Below are 13,435 nucleotides of genomic sequence, written 5' to 3' on the forward strand. Positions count from 1 at the left end.
AGGACCCGAGGAGGAGAGGAGAAAGAGAGCTGGCCGGCCATGTGATTGCGGGGAACCACTGTGAAATCCGGTAAAAGGAGGCATTTTTTATTTTAATAAAGCACACAGACAGGAGCACTTGTTATTAGAACACAAAGGGGCTTATATAAAGTTTTAACAGTTATGAGAGCAGCAGGAGCGGAGGGGGGCGGGCACTGACACGGGGGCGGGCACTGACACAGGGGCGGGCACTGACACAGGGGCAGACAGGCAGGGAGGGGGGAGGAGCACATAGGAGGACAGGAGGGCTGCAGATGACGGAGGCATGCAAACTGACCACGGTGTCAGGCTCAGCAGCCATGATGAACCGTGGTCAGTTTACAAAGGGGATGGTAGAAACTGGCAGGATCAGTCAGGTATTACAGGTGTTACAGGGGGCCAAATGACACAGGACAAGGGAAAGGATCCATTTTTTAACAAACGCATTAAGTACCGTAGTTTGTTGCCATTCCACAAGCGTGCGCAATTTTTAAAGTGCGACTATGTATGTCTATTTACTTCTTTCATATTTTAGAAAAAAAAAATTGGGGTATATATTGTGTTTTTGTTTTGTTTTTTATTCATTAAAGTGTATTTTTTCTAAAAAATGCATTTGAAAAACCACTGCGCAAATACCGCGCAACATAAAAAATTGCCACGATCACCATTTTATTCCCTAGGGTGTCTGCTAAAAAAATGTTTTAGAATGTTTGGGGGGGGTTTTCTAGCAAAAAAAATACAGATTTAAACTTGTAAACAAAAAGTGCCAGAAAATGCCTGGTCTTCAAGTGGTTAAAGTGTATTTTTTCCAAAAAATTGGCGTTTGAAAAACCTCTGCGCAAATATCATGTGACATAAAAATATGCAACAAACGCCATTTTATTTCCCTAGGGCCTCTCCTTAAAAACAAAAATGATAGTGTTAGGGGATTCTAAGTAATTTTCTAGCAAAAAAAAAAAAAAAAAATGTTTTACATGTAGGAGAGGAATGTCAGAATTGGCGTGGACTGGAAGCAGTTAATGAAGTTTTTATTATATGTTTTGTTTTTTAAATATTTTTATTGAAAATTTCCAATTTACAAGCGTTAAGAAAAAACAGAAAGTAGTAGATTTACAAAGCTTGTATTTAACCCACTACCAGTTTCCCTTTACTGCATTTATGTTATGTTTTTGTACCTAATATCATGCAGTTTTAATCACATTAACATATATGTACATAGGTAACTATTACCAAATTATTCATTTATAGTGGAAGCATGTTTATTTATTTATTTATTATATATTTTAAATTGCCATGTGATATGCAGTATTGTCCATAGTCCTCACCTTTCTGAGCTTCATCTCGCTGTCCTTCAGATTCTCAAACCAGGAGTAGCTGCAGTTCGGGCAATTCTGTTTCCGCATACGGTACCTGATGAACATACAAAAAAAATTCCCAAAGACAGAGACAGATTTTTGTGTGCTGGATTTTTATTGGTTCAGATGATGTTTCCTGCAGAGAATGCCTCCACCAACATACCGGACACCAAGGGGTGTATTTACAAAAAAAATTTTTTAAAAATGCATAGCTGTTCGTCCATCAAAACTGTGTAAATTCGTGCCATGCAAGATCGAATGTTCCCGGGCTATAGTTTCTGCAAATCGAATGTGTGAATGCAGAAATACCGCAGATGGCCACCAGATGGAGCTGAGGAGTACACATTTTTTTTCATATGTCAGCGCCACCTAGTGGCCATGATGCAGTATTTACAGTTATCACCAGATCAGGAGGTGAGGGGGAATCTTTCAATGGGGTCACCTATAACGTTGACTGCTGACTAAGAGGGGATTTTCCCTTACTTTGATTTAACGTTCACTTCCTGTTGTGTCTCTGGAACAGGAAGTGAATGAAGATCCCTAAGGGGACACAGACAGCAAAAAAAAAAAAAAAAATGACATTCCCTGGCTATAAAATGGAAAATTCCTATCAAAATACTTACCGTAATTTTCCTTTCCTGATGGACTCCATGGCAGCCAACGTGTGGGTTTAGTCCCGCCTCTACTACCCTATAGGACACTACTCCCATAAATCTTTGCTCCTCACCAGCAGCCGTGTTCGATAACTAGCCTACTCCAGTCATTTGGGAGGGAACTCCTGCTGCCATGGAGTCCATCAGGAAAGGAAAATTACGGTAAGTATTTTGATAGGAATTTTCCATTTTCCTGACAGACTCCATGGCAGCCAACGTGTGGGAAATAACTCGCCGTACACACCCGGGTGGGCAAAATGCTGAAGAAAACAAAGATTTATTTAATACCGTCCACCGACAGTACTTTAACACCAAAATCAACTGAGGATAGAGCAGCTGGCTCAACACAATAGTGGGACATGAAGGTATGTATCGATGACCAAGAAGCCGCCCTGCAAATCACTTCAGGCGAGACGTGGCGAGAAGCAGCCCACGAGGTCGAAAGACTTCTAGTCGAGTGCGCTGTCACCGCTTCTGGAGGAGCCAAGCCCTTCTCTCTATATGCCCATTGAATTGCCTGTACAACCCATGCAGAAATGGATCTGACTGAGGCTCGGAGCCCCTTGTTCTTCCCATAGAACGACACAAAGAGATAATCCGATTGACGGAAGGGAGCCGTTACTTCAAGATATTGCTTCAAGGAGACACCAACATCGAGTGGATGTATTTCTAGATTTCCAGCAGATCTAAAGGTAGGAAGTGAGATCTCTTGATTCTCGTGAAAGATTGAGGTGACCTTAGGGTTTGACCCCAGCATTGGAATTAGAGTCACTCTGTCTGGAAAGAAGGTTAAGAAGGGTTCTTTTGACCCTAAGGCCTGGATCTCGGATACCCTCTTGGCTGAGGTGATGGCAATCAAAAAGGCAGTCTTGATAGTAAGATCTCTAACAGACAGTGGTTTAACGAGTTGAGAGAAGAACTCAAGAACTAGAGGTAGATCCCATTTAGGGAACCTGGGTTTCCTTTGAGGCCTCATTCTAATTGCTCCTTTGAAGAATTGTTGAATAAGGGCATGTCTGGCCCAGGACACCCCAGTAAAGGCTGATATTGCTGAAACCTGTACGCGCAGTGAGCTGACAGATAAGGGTAAATCCAGGCCTGATTGGAGGAAGCTCAAGATGTCCTGGACTGCAGGTGCGTCACATGACTTGGCCCTGGACGACATATGGATCGAGAACCTTGTCCAAATACGCTCATACACCTTGTTAGTGCTTTGTCTTCTTGCATTCAGAAGTGTAGGAATAACCTCCTTAGGGCAACCTAGTGCTTCCAACCTACCCCTCTCAAGAACCAAGCCCTCAATTGTAGGTGAGCTGGGCACGGATGGAGAATCGTGCCTTGGGAGAGTAGATCCGTTCTGGTTGGGAGAGGAACTGGTTCTCGGAAGCTGAGGAGTGATAGAAGAGGAAACCAAGGCCTGTTGGGCCAGTAAGGAATGATGGCTATTATCTCCACCTCCTCCCACCTGAGCCTCCGCAGGAACTGGAAGATGATAGGCGTCGGAGGGAAGGCATAGGCTCTGTGGAACCACCAACGTTCCGTCAGTGCGTCTATCCCGTAGGCTTGTGGATCTCGAAACCTTGCATAGTACCTCGTTAGCTTTTTGTTGTACGGGGAGGCGAAGAGGTCGACCTCTGGCGAGATCCCCAGTGTTAGAATCCATCTGAACACATCCTCGTGGAGAGACCACTCGTTGTTGTCCAAGTGGACTCGTGAGAGAAAATCCGCTTGGACATTGAGAATCCCTGGAACATAGGTTGCCGTTAGATTGACCAGATTCTTCTGGGCCCAGACCATTATTGGTTCCACTTCTTGTAGCAGAGACAGGCTCTTGGTACCCCCTTGTTTCCTTACATAGGCTACTGCCGTCGTATTGTCCAGTCTGAGTAACACGGATGTCCCCGCTATCAGATGACGAAATGCCAGCAGTGCCTGGAAGGCTGCACGCAACTCTAGGATATTTGACACCAATCTCCGTGCTGGAAAATCCCAGGAGCCTTGAGCCACTTCCGCTAGGCAATGAGCACCCCAGCCTCTCTCGCTGGCGTCTGATGTCACCGTGATCCAAGTGATGGGAAGGATGGAGTGACACCTGCGTAGATTCTCTTTCTGAAGCCACCAGAGGAGGGAACCCCTCATGGTCTGAGAGATGTAAACGCGCTGATTCTTGTCGCCCGACCATTGAAGAAGAAATCCCTTCTGGAAAGGACGCATTCTCCACTGAGCCCATTTCACCATTGGAAATGTGGACACCATGGTGCCTATGATTCTCAGACACTGGAGGGCCCGGAGATGAGAAGACGAGAGAGCCAGGCGAATCCTGTCCCGAACTATTGTGATCTTCTCCTCGGGTAAGGAAATTGTGCCTTTCACTGTATCGAAGAGGGCCCCGAGAAACACGAGAGACTGGGAAGGCTCTAGTTGGCTCTTCTCCCGGTTCAGGAGCCATCCGAATTCTTGGAGAGTTGAGATGACCATATCTCTGTGTTTCAGGAGGCAATCTCTGTCTTGCGCCAGTAGGAGGAGATCGTCCAGATAGTGGTGAAGACGGATCCCTCTGGTTCTCAGTAGAGCCACAACGGCCAGCAAGACCTTCGAGAAGACTCGTGGAGAGGTGGACAGACCGAAGGGAAGGCATGTGAATTGTAAGTGTAGTTGGCCTATGGAAAAACGGAGAAAGCGTTGAAAGTCTGTTGCCACTGGAACGTGGAAATAGGCGTCCTTGAGGTCTATTGAAATGAGCCAGTCTCCTGGTTGAACCGACTGTCGAATTGTGGACAGGGTTTCCATTTTGAACCTTTCCTTTTTGATGAAGTGGTTCAGGTGCGTCAAATCTATGACAGGTCGCCATGCTCCATTCTTTTTCTGGACCATGAAAAGAGGAGAATACATCCCCATGCCACGTTGGTCGTCTGGGACAGGAATAGCCGCGCCTTGATCTAACAAAGATCTCACGTAAGCTAAAAGGATTTTTCTTTTTTCTTCTGTGGCTGGAAGAGATGTGGGGACACACCTGAGCCTGGGAGCACTGCTGAAAACCCAGGTGTGACCTGAGGAAATCGTCCTTACGGTCCAAAAGTCCTGGATCGAGGCCGCCCAAACATGCCGAAAGCGAAGGAGGCGAGCCCCCACCTGGCCTGCCTGGGCGGGCCCCATCTCAAAAAGACTTGGTCGGTTCCTTCTCACCCGACATACTACTCTTAGCATTTTTCTTGAAAGAGGATTGTCTGGCCTTCCAGGATCTGGAGAACTCACGGCCCGGCCTGTATCCACGTGCATCCCTGGCACGATCCTGATTCTGTTTCCTTGGAAACGATCTTCTCTGGCCTTGTAATCGCCTGTCCTGAGGGAGGAATCCCGACTTACCCCCGGTGGCACGGGTTATGGCGCTGTCTAATTTATTACCAAAAAGAGAGGACCCATCGAAGGGGATACGGCACCAAACCTGCTTTGATGCTGGGTCTGCCAGCCAGGGGCGAAGCCAAAGGGCACGCTTGGCAGTAACAGCAGACAACATAACTCTAGCCACCAAGCGGATAATGTCGATTGAAGCCTCCCCCAGAAAGGATGAGGCTAACCTTAATTCCTGGATGGGCGAACTCCTGGCCACTTCCTCCGAGACTCCTCTAAGTGTCTCATCCACGCTATCTGACCACGTCTCCATGGCCCTGGACATGGCGGCCAGAGCCAAGGCTGGTTTACATGCCATGCCTGCTGTGAGATAGACCCGCTTCAAATCCGAGTCTATCCTTCTGTCCAAGGCGTCTCTGAACGAGACCGTGTCTTCCAGAGGGAGGGTCACATGCTTGACCAATCTCATCACAGCTGCATCCACTAGCGGAGCAGACTCCAGTTGTTTAACTTCTTCTTCCTTGAAGGGATAAAGCCTTTGAATCTTAGAGAGAAGAGAGTTCTTTTTCTCTACCTTTCCCCACTCATCCGTGATAACTTCACCTAATTCAGTGAAAAAGGGGAAGCTGACACGTTCCTTCTTCAGCTGCTTGAAGAACTTCCGCTGTTTTGCAGGGGCCGTCACTGGCTCTTCCCAGTTTATAGTTTCCTTGATGGCTTTAATCAGAGGAGGAAGTAAGTCAAAACTGAATCCGGTATAAGGGTCTTCTCCTTCTGAATCACTATCTGAGGAGACAGCAGACAGGTGACTGGGCAAAGAGGACTCACAAGTGTCCTGGGCCTGAGTATCCCTAATTGGTGGGTCTGGAGGCTCTGTAGGAGAAACATGGGATTGACTAGACCCCAATTCCTTTAGATTCTCTTTCACGATCTTCTCCACCAGAGACTTGAGTTGCTGATCCGATCCACCTCTTTCACCTGTTGCTTTTATATAGCAGGTATCACAGAGGGATTTGCCTATAGGAACCTTTGCCCTACACCCCCAGCAGGCTCCTTCGGCTGCATGACTGGAGTGAGATTTGGAAGGGCGAGATGGTTCCCGGCTACGGTGTCTCGATTTCGAGGAGGAACCGTGATGTCCAGATCTGGACGAGGAATGCCGGTGCTGTGATCTAGAGGAACCACTTCTGTGCGAGCTACGTTGTTGAGTAGACCTAGAAGGGCTGGAAAGAAAAAACACAAGTCCTTCTGTGTTAATGGAGACAACAGACAACTGATGCTCCATACCCCCCCCCCCCCCCCCGCAACACCCAGGCAGGAACCCCCCTACCAAGTACCTGTTGCGAGAGGGCTGGCCAGAGGCAGGCGGTGAAGCGCTAATGCTCCCGGAGGGATCCATCGGGCTGAAACAACAAAGCACCAGATAGTAGTTTAGAAAGCAGTAAGGGCAGGCCAAAACACCAGTCCTCAGAAGCCCCCTCACCTGATGAAGCAGAATCAGAGCAAGGGGATACACTGCCGACAGTCTGCAAGCATTCCCAAGCCTGCAGACCATTTTTCCAAATTTAAATCTGGCGCCCTTGTGACGTCACCGCCGTGCCGCTAGTGCGCACGCGCCGTTACCGCTATGCGCGTGCGCGAACCAAGCCTCGTTCTCGCGCCGGACCCGCGCATGCGCAGAACGGCCGCGAAAACGAAACCAGGAAGTACACGGCGGCTGGAACGCAGAGGGAACCAGCCGCCATGTCTGCCAGCTACACTGTACCCGACAGTGCGGGGAAGGACACAGGACACAGGCACAGACAAACACAGGGAAGGATTACACAAACTGCTGCCATAACAGTGTAAACGGAACGGACTCACCACTCCTGCTGCGATCGAGACCTGGACCAGGTAAAACAGCACAGACCGGACTTATTCCTGGGCAACAAGGGTCACCTGCTAGTAGCTAGGCTGTATGACCAGTTGGGGTTCGCCTGCCAGTGGCTAGGACTTACACCGTCTTCAGCGCCTCTTCCATATGCCCCTTCCATACCCTGCTAGTAGCTAGGGCTTATTGGAATACTGCGATCCCATCCTAGGAATCGCTCACCAGATCTGATCGCAGGGAGAAAATAATCTTCGGGTAGAAAGACCATTTTAACTAGGTCCTTGGAGGAGGACAAAAAAAGAACACGGCTGCTGGTGAGGAGCAAAGATTTATGGGAGTAGTGTCCTATAGGGTAGTAGAGGCGGGACTAAACCCACACGTTGGCTGCCATGGAGTCTGTCAGGAAATAAGTTTTAACTGACTTAACTACTTCTAATGCAAATAAGCTAAATATAGGGACGTGTTTAAAAAAAACTTGCTGAACTATTCACCCAGCAAAACTGCATATACATTCATCCTGTGCAAATGGGCTAAAAAAACAAACAAACAATAAATATTATTAGGCTATTTCCAGTGCTAGTCGAATGTTTTTCATTTTAATTTTGATTAAAAATGGAAAATATCACATTTGGCCACTAGATGGTGATAAAGCACCATAGGATTTGAACACCATCTAGTGGCCAAATGCGGTATTTTCTGTTTTTTTGCCCTGGGAAAGTCCATGTACATTCGTTCTGTGCAAACAGGACAAAAAAAAAAAAAAAAAAAAACGAAAACAGTGACTATTATTAAGCTCATTCCTGTGCTAGTCGAGTGTTTCCCATTTTAATTTTGATTAAAAATGGAAAATATCAAATTTGGCCGCTAGATGGTGCTAATAGGATTTGAACACCATCTAGTGGCCAAGTGCATTATTTTCTGTTTTCGCCCTGCGAAAGTGCATGTACATTCGTTCTGAGCAAATGGGCCACAAAAAAAAAAAAAAAAATGACTATTATTAGACTATTTCCTGTGGCAGTCGAGTGTTTTTTCCTTTTAATTTTGATGAAAAATGCAAAATACCATATTTGGCCACTAGATGGTGCTAAAGCACCATAGGATTTGAACACCATCTAGTGGCCAAATGCGGTATTTTCTGTTTTTTTTGCCCTGGGAAAGTCCATGTACATTCGTTCTGTGCAAACGGGGCAAAAAAAACCCCCCCCAAAATAACAGTGACTATTATTAAGCTCATTCCTGTGCTAGTCGAAGTGTTTCCCATTTTAATTTTGATTAAAAATGGAAAATATAAAATTTGGCCACTAGATGGTGCTAAAAGGATTTTAAAACCATCTAGTGGCTAAATGCGTTTTTTTTTTTTTTTTTTTTGCCCTGGGAAAGTCCATGTACATTCGTTGTGCTAGTCGAGTGTTTCCCATTTTTAATTTTGATTAAAAATAGAAAATATCACATTTGGCCACTAGATGGTACTAATAGGATTTGAACACCATCTAGTGGCCGTTTATTTTCTGTTTTCGACCTGTGAAAGTCCATGTACATTCGTTCTGAGCAAATGGGCCACAAAAAAAAAAAAAAAAAAAAAAAAATCAATAACTATCATTATCATTAGACTTTTTCCTGTGCCAGTCAAGTGTCTTTTTCTTTTAATTTTGATTAAAAATGGAAAATACCATATTTGGCCACTAGATGGTGCTAAAGCATCAAAGGATTGAGCACCATCTAGTGGCCGAGTGCGGTATTTTATGTCTTAAATGGAAAACCATTAGACAGAGGAAATAGCCTAATAACATTTTTTCAGTGTTTATTTTTTTTTGCCACATTATCACAGAATGAATGTAAAGGCACTTTTATTGCAATGAAATGCTATGCATTTTTTTTTTTTTTTTTTTTATAAATACACCCCTAATCCAGGGCTGTCAGAGGTAATCAAAGGCTTTCTTTGCTGTGTTTTTTTTTTTTTTTTTTTTTTGCTGTTTATGCTTTTTATTCTGTATTGTGTATTCTGTATTTATTCTGTATATTCAGATTGTTGGAATTTGTTGGAATTTCTCCCAGTAGTGTGTCACACAGACCTGTACATGATACTTTGCAGGATTGAAGCGAATGGTGTGATGCCAATTCCCGCTCCAATTAGCACAGCGTGGTCCGAGGTAAAGATGCGTCGATTGGGAGTTCCGAAAGGCCCATCGATATAACACTGCGGACAGAGTGTGAAAACAAGAAGTGATTTGTAAAGGGAAAAAAAAAAAAACAATATTAAAATTCCAGAGGAACAGGAGATAGAAGGAGATAGAAGGAGATAGAAGGAAGACGGGTCTCTGGGTATTATGATGTAAATCATCGGGTACAGAACATGTCCAGCTCTAAACTGTCCCTAATCATCTCCTCTTCTTCTGCGTCTCGGTAGGTACAAGCAGCTCCAGTTTGTGTAAAATAATAAAGCAGCTCTGGCTGCAATGCTCTACTCCTCTCCAGTGCTGTCCCTGGCAGTACCTCATCACCACCACAAGATGTCCCCAGTCTTTCACATTGGATGATGCCCGGAATCAGCATGATTGAGGGCTCCTTCACACCAAAAGGTGCGTGCGTCCGAGCGCGTGCAATTTTTTGTTTGCATTCCTGCGCTGCACGTTCAGGTCAGCCTAATAAACTTAATTGGCAAAGAATAGAAAAATGGCTGAGAAAAGTCAAGTTCTAGCACATCGGAATAGTAGTCACTCAAACATGCATGGTCCTATTTAACTACTTGCCATCTGGGCCAGTTCTGACACTTTGCTCCTAACAGGCGGGGCTTAAGATCACATGGCCCACGATTGGCTGTCATGGCAGTCACGTGATTCCAAAAAGCTTTTTGGTTAGGCGCGCTTTCGGCACAGCTGTGTTGACCGCAAGTCGCGTAAATATGTTGCCTCTCAGGGCCAAGGACCGGGCGCCGAGAGGCTCCAAGGGGTTAAAAGAGGTGGGTGAGGAGAATTCACATCGCTTCCTCACTGCCTTTCAGTAGCCTTTGAAGGGCAATCTGAATGCAGATCATACTTCAGAGGAAAGGTGGATTTAGACGCACGTCAAAAACTACCCTAAACTAATTTAAAAAACAACCCGTGTAATCCTGTGATGGTCAGTGCTGCATTCCCTGCTGTGGACTGTTGAGGTCGGCCATATCCGCTTCACTGCTGGTTTAGTGTGCCTGTTGGTCCTTGCATGTACCTCCCCCCCCCCCCCCGGGTCCTTGTGTTTACCCCCCCTCGGGTCCTTGCGTGTACCCATCCCCCCCTCAGGTCCTTGTGTGTACCCATTCCCCCCCTCAGGTCCTTGTGTGTACCCATCCCCCCCTCAGGTCCTTGTGTGTACCCATTCCCCCCCCGGGTCCTTGTGTGTACCTGTTCCCCCCCGGTCCTTGTGCGTGTACCTGTGCCCCCCCCCCTGGGTCCTTGTGTGTACTTGTTCCCCCCTCAGGGTGGTTCTTGTGTGTATCTATCCCCCCCCCGGGTCCTTTTATGTACCCTTGCGTGTACCTGTCTCCCCCCCCCCCGGGTCCTTATGTGTACCTATTCCCTCCTGGGTCTTTGCGTGTACCTTTCCCCCCGGTCCTTCCGTGTACCCCCCCCCCCCGGGACCTTGTATGTCCCTTCCCCCCCTGTCCTTGTGTGTACCCATCCCCCCGGGGTGTTTCTTGTGTGTATTCCCGGGTCCTTTTATGTACCCATCCCCCCCCCCCCCCGTGTACCTGTCCCCCCCCCGGGTCCTTGTGTGTACCTGCCCCCCCCCCCCCCCGGGTCCTTGTGTGTATCTATCCCCCCCCCCCCCGGGTCCTTGCATGTACCTGTCCCCCTGGGGCCTTGTGTGTACCTGTCCCCCCCCCCTCTCCCGGGTCTGACCATCACAGGATTGCACAGGCTGAGTTGCCCTTGTTTGGTTTAGGCTGACAAATACATATCTATCATCTCTCATTGACCCTGAAGAAGAGAAAACTCAAAACGCGTTGGTCATCTATTGGTGAATATGGACACTTTGTTCATGTTGAGGTTTAAATGTTGATTACTGAGATCTCTATATTAGCATGTTTATGTCCATGAGAGTATAATGGTATCGATATATACAGTACGTTCAGCCCATGTCTTTTATCTGATTTTAATGTCGAGATATAAAAATCTATATTATACGGTTGTATTTTGAGTGGGTGCCTTGAAAGTCCCATACACCTATCAGTTTATATAAAACGTGAGATGCTGGCACCAATTTCAGTCACACTTGAAAGTGGTTGTAAACCCTCCATATACCTAGTGAAGTGACTGGCCTCAGGTGATACACAGAAGCAAATCCTTCTACATAAGTTGTACCTGTTTATCTGCAGTCTTCTCTTCTCTACATCCATTTAAAGTCCGAAATTTAGAAAGCTTGTCTGATTGTCAGAAAAAAAGGGGAGCTGAAGTTACACTATGCAGAACTCAGTGAGGCGTTCTCTAAGAGCTGATTGGAGCGAAGAGACCCCCCATTTAATCACAGTACACAGAAGCAGAGCTGAGGCTGTCAATCACAGGCTGTGTGCTGAAGCCACCTCCCATATCACCTTTTTATCTCTTGGTGTCAGGAAAACTTGTCAGAAGTGACTCATGCAGAGAGCAGAGGAAGGAGGCAGCAGACAGCAATGACACTTAGGATTGACAGACTATAGAGGGAGAAGCTTTGCTCATATTTCATGTCTGAGGTTTGCAGCCACCTTAAAGTATTCTATATCATCTATATTTCGATCTGCTGTTAGAAGTAAACATATTACAGGAATCACATTTGTTCTGATTGCAGCGTTGGGGACACTCACCTTAACATTACACAAAATGTGATTGTCATTAACTTGAAAGGAAATCTGAAAGACAGAATAACAATAAGAATGTTTACAGAGTTTGCAGATTCAGCAACCTGTTCATAGTGCTTCTAGGCCTTAGTCAAAATATTCTGTGCTGTGCAACCTCCCTCTCTTGCACCAAATGTGTGCAATCAAGGCTAAAGTGGGCGCAGACAGAAGACAGGGACTGAGTCTAGGAACATACTGGCTAATTCAAATCTATTCATAAGATGGACACCTAAATCTGGCAGTGACAAAACAATAGAGTGAGAGGCACTAGTAGGGAGGGGTCCTAAATACCCTCCCAGCAGCCAGTATCAGGTGGAAACTTATTACTGGGATCTTCTGGCTGCTGGGAGACACCCGCCGATGGACACCTGAACTACAACCCTCCGCTCTGGGAAGCACAGTGCCACCAGCAGGTGATCCAGGCGCTGACAACTGCTCTCCAGGAATTAGCCAAAATATAACCTCGCAGTGAACCAACCACCCTCCCCCTCATCCACCCCCTCACTCCAACTTTTTGCTCCATACCTCCCAACTTTTTGAGATGGGAATGAGGGACACCTATCAGCAAAAGTATGCAGGCATAGGACACACCCCCTTGCCACGCCCCCTTAAAGGAGAATTGTACAAAAAAACAAGATTGGTTAAAGAGGAAGTAAACCCTGATGGGTTTACTTCTTCTTTGTTTCCCTGCAATGGTAAAGCATAATGGGCTACTATGCATCGCATGCCTAGTACATTATGTGTCACTTACCTGACACAGGAGCCTGCGATGTCACCGCTGTCTTCACGAAGCGTCCATCTTCTTTCCGGGTATCGCGGCTCCGGCGCTGTGATTGGACGGAGCCGTGATGACGTCACTCCCGCCCATGCGCGCTGGTGCCGCCACTAACTTGGCATGATGGCCGTTAGAAACGGCACGCTCAGTGCGCCTGCGCACCGTTGTCTACGGCACATGCGCCGTAGACATCGGCGCCTGTCTTTTGGAAATATCTCCTAAACCATGTAGGTTTAGGAGATATTTCTTGCACCTACAGGTAAGCCTTAATCTAGGCTTACCTGTAGGTAAAAGTGGTCTGTAAGGGGTTAAAACCACTTTAAACCCACAGGTGCTTTTTTTTAAGCACTACTATTCCTTTATATTGGCTTATGGAATTTACAAATGCAGCAATTTAGAAATCAGATGAAAGGTTTAGCGCTGGGAAACACTTTAAGATAGATAAAAAGTGCATTTTATATACATCTATATAAATCAGACCAAAATGAGGGACAAATGAGGGGGAATGAGGGACAGAGGGACATTGCTCCAAATCAGGGACAGTCCCTCCAAATCAGGAAC

At 46.4% G+C, this 13,435-nt stretch overlaps 1 protein-coding gene across 1 annotated transcript in view; it reads right to left on the bottom strand.

Annotated features, from left to right (window-relative positions):
* The window catches only part of NOX5 (NADPH oxidase 5), an 89,633-nt gene that overhangs the window by 7,974 nt on the left and 68,224 nt on the right, over nt 1-13,435 (bottom strand). The window contains exons 12-14 of the mRNA XM_073618268.1: nt 12,067-12,111; nt 9,320-9,444; nt 1,344-1,428 (exon numbers count right to left, since the gene is read on the bottom strand). Coding sequence (XP_073474369.1) covers nt 1,344-1,428; nt 9,320-9,444; nt 12,067-12,111 — 255 coding nt within the window. The remainder of the gene's footprint in view (nt 1-1,343; nt 1,429-9,319; nt 9,445-12,066; nt 12,112-13,435) is intronic.

The sequence above is a fragment of the Aquarana catesbeiana genome, linkage group LG03 (assembly GCF_042186555.1).
Source record: "Aquarana catesbeiana isolate 2022-GZ linkage group LG03, ASM4218655v1, whole genome shotgun sequence".
Taxonomy (NCBI): Eukaryota; Metazoa; Chordata; class Amphibia; order Anura; family Ranidae; genus Aquarana; species Aquarana catesbeiana.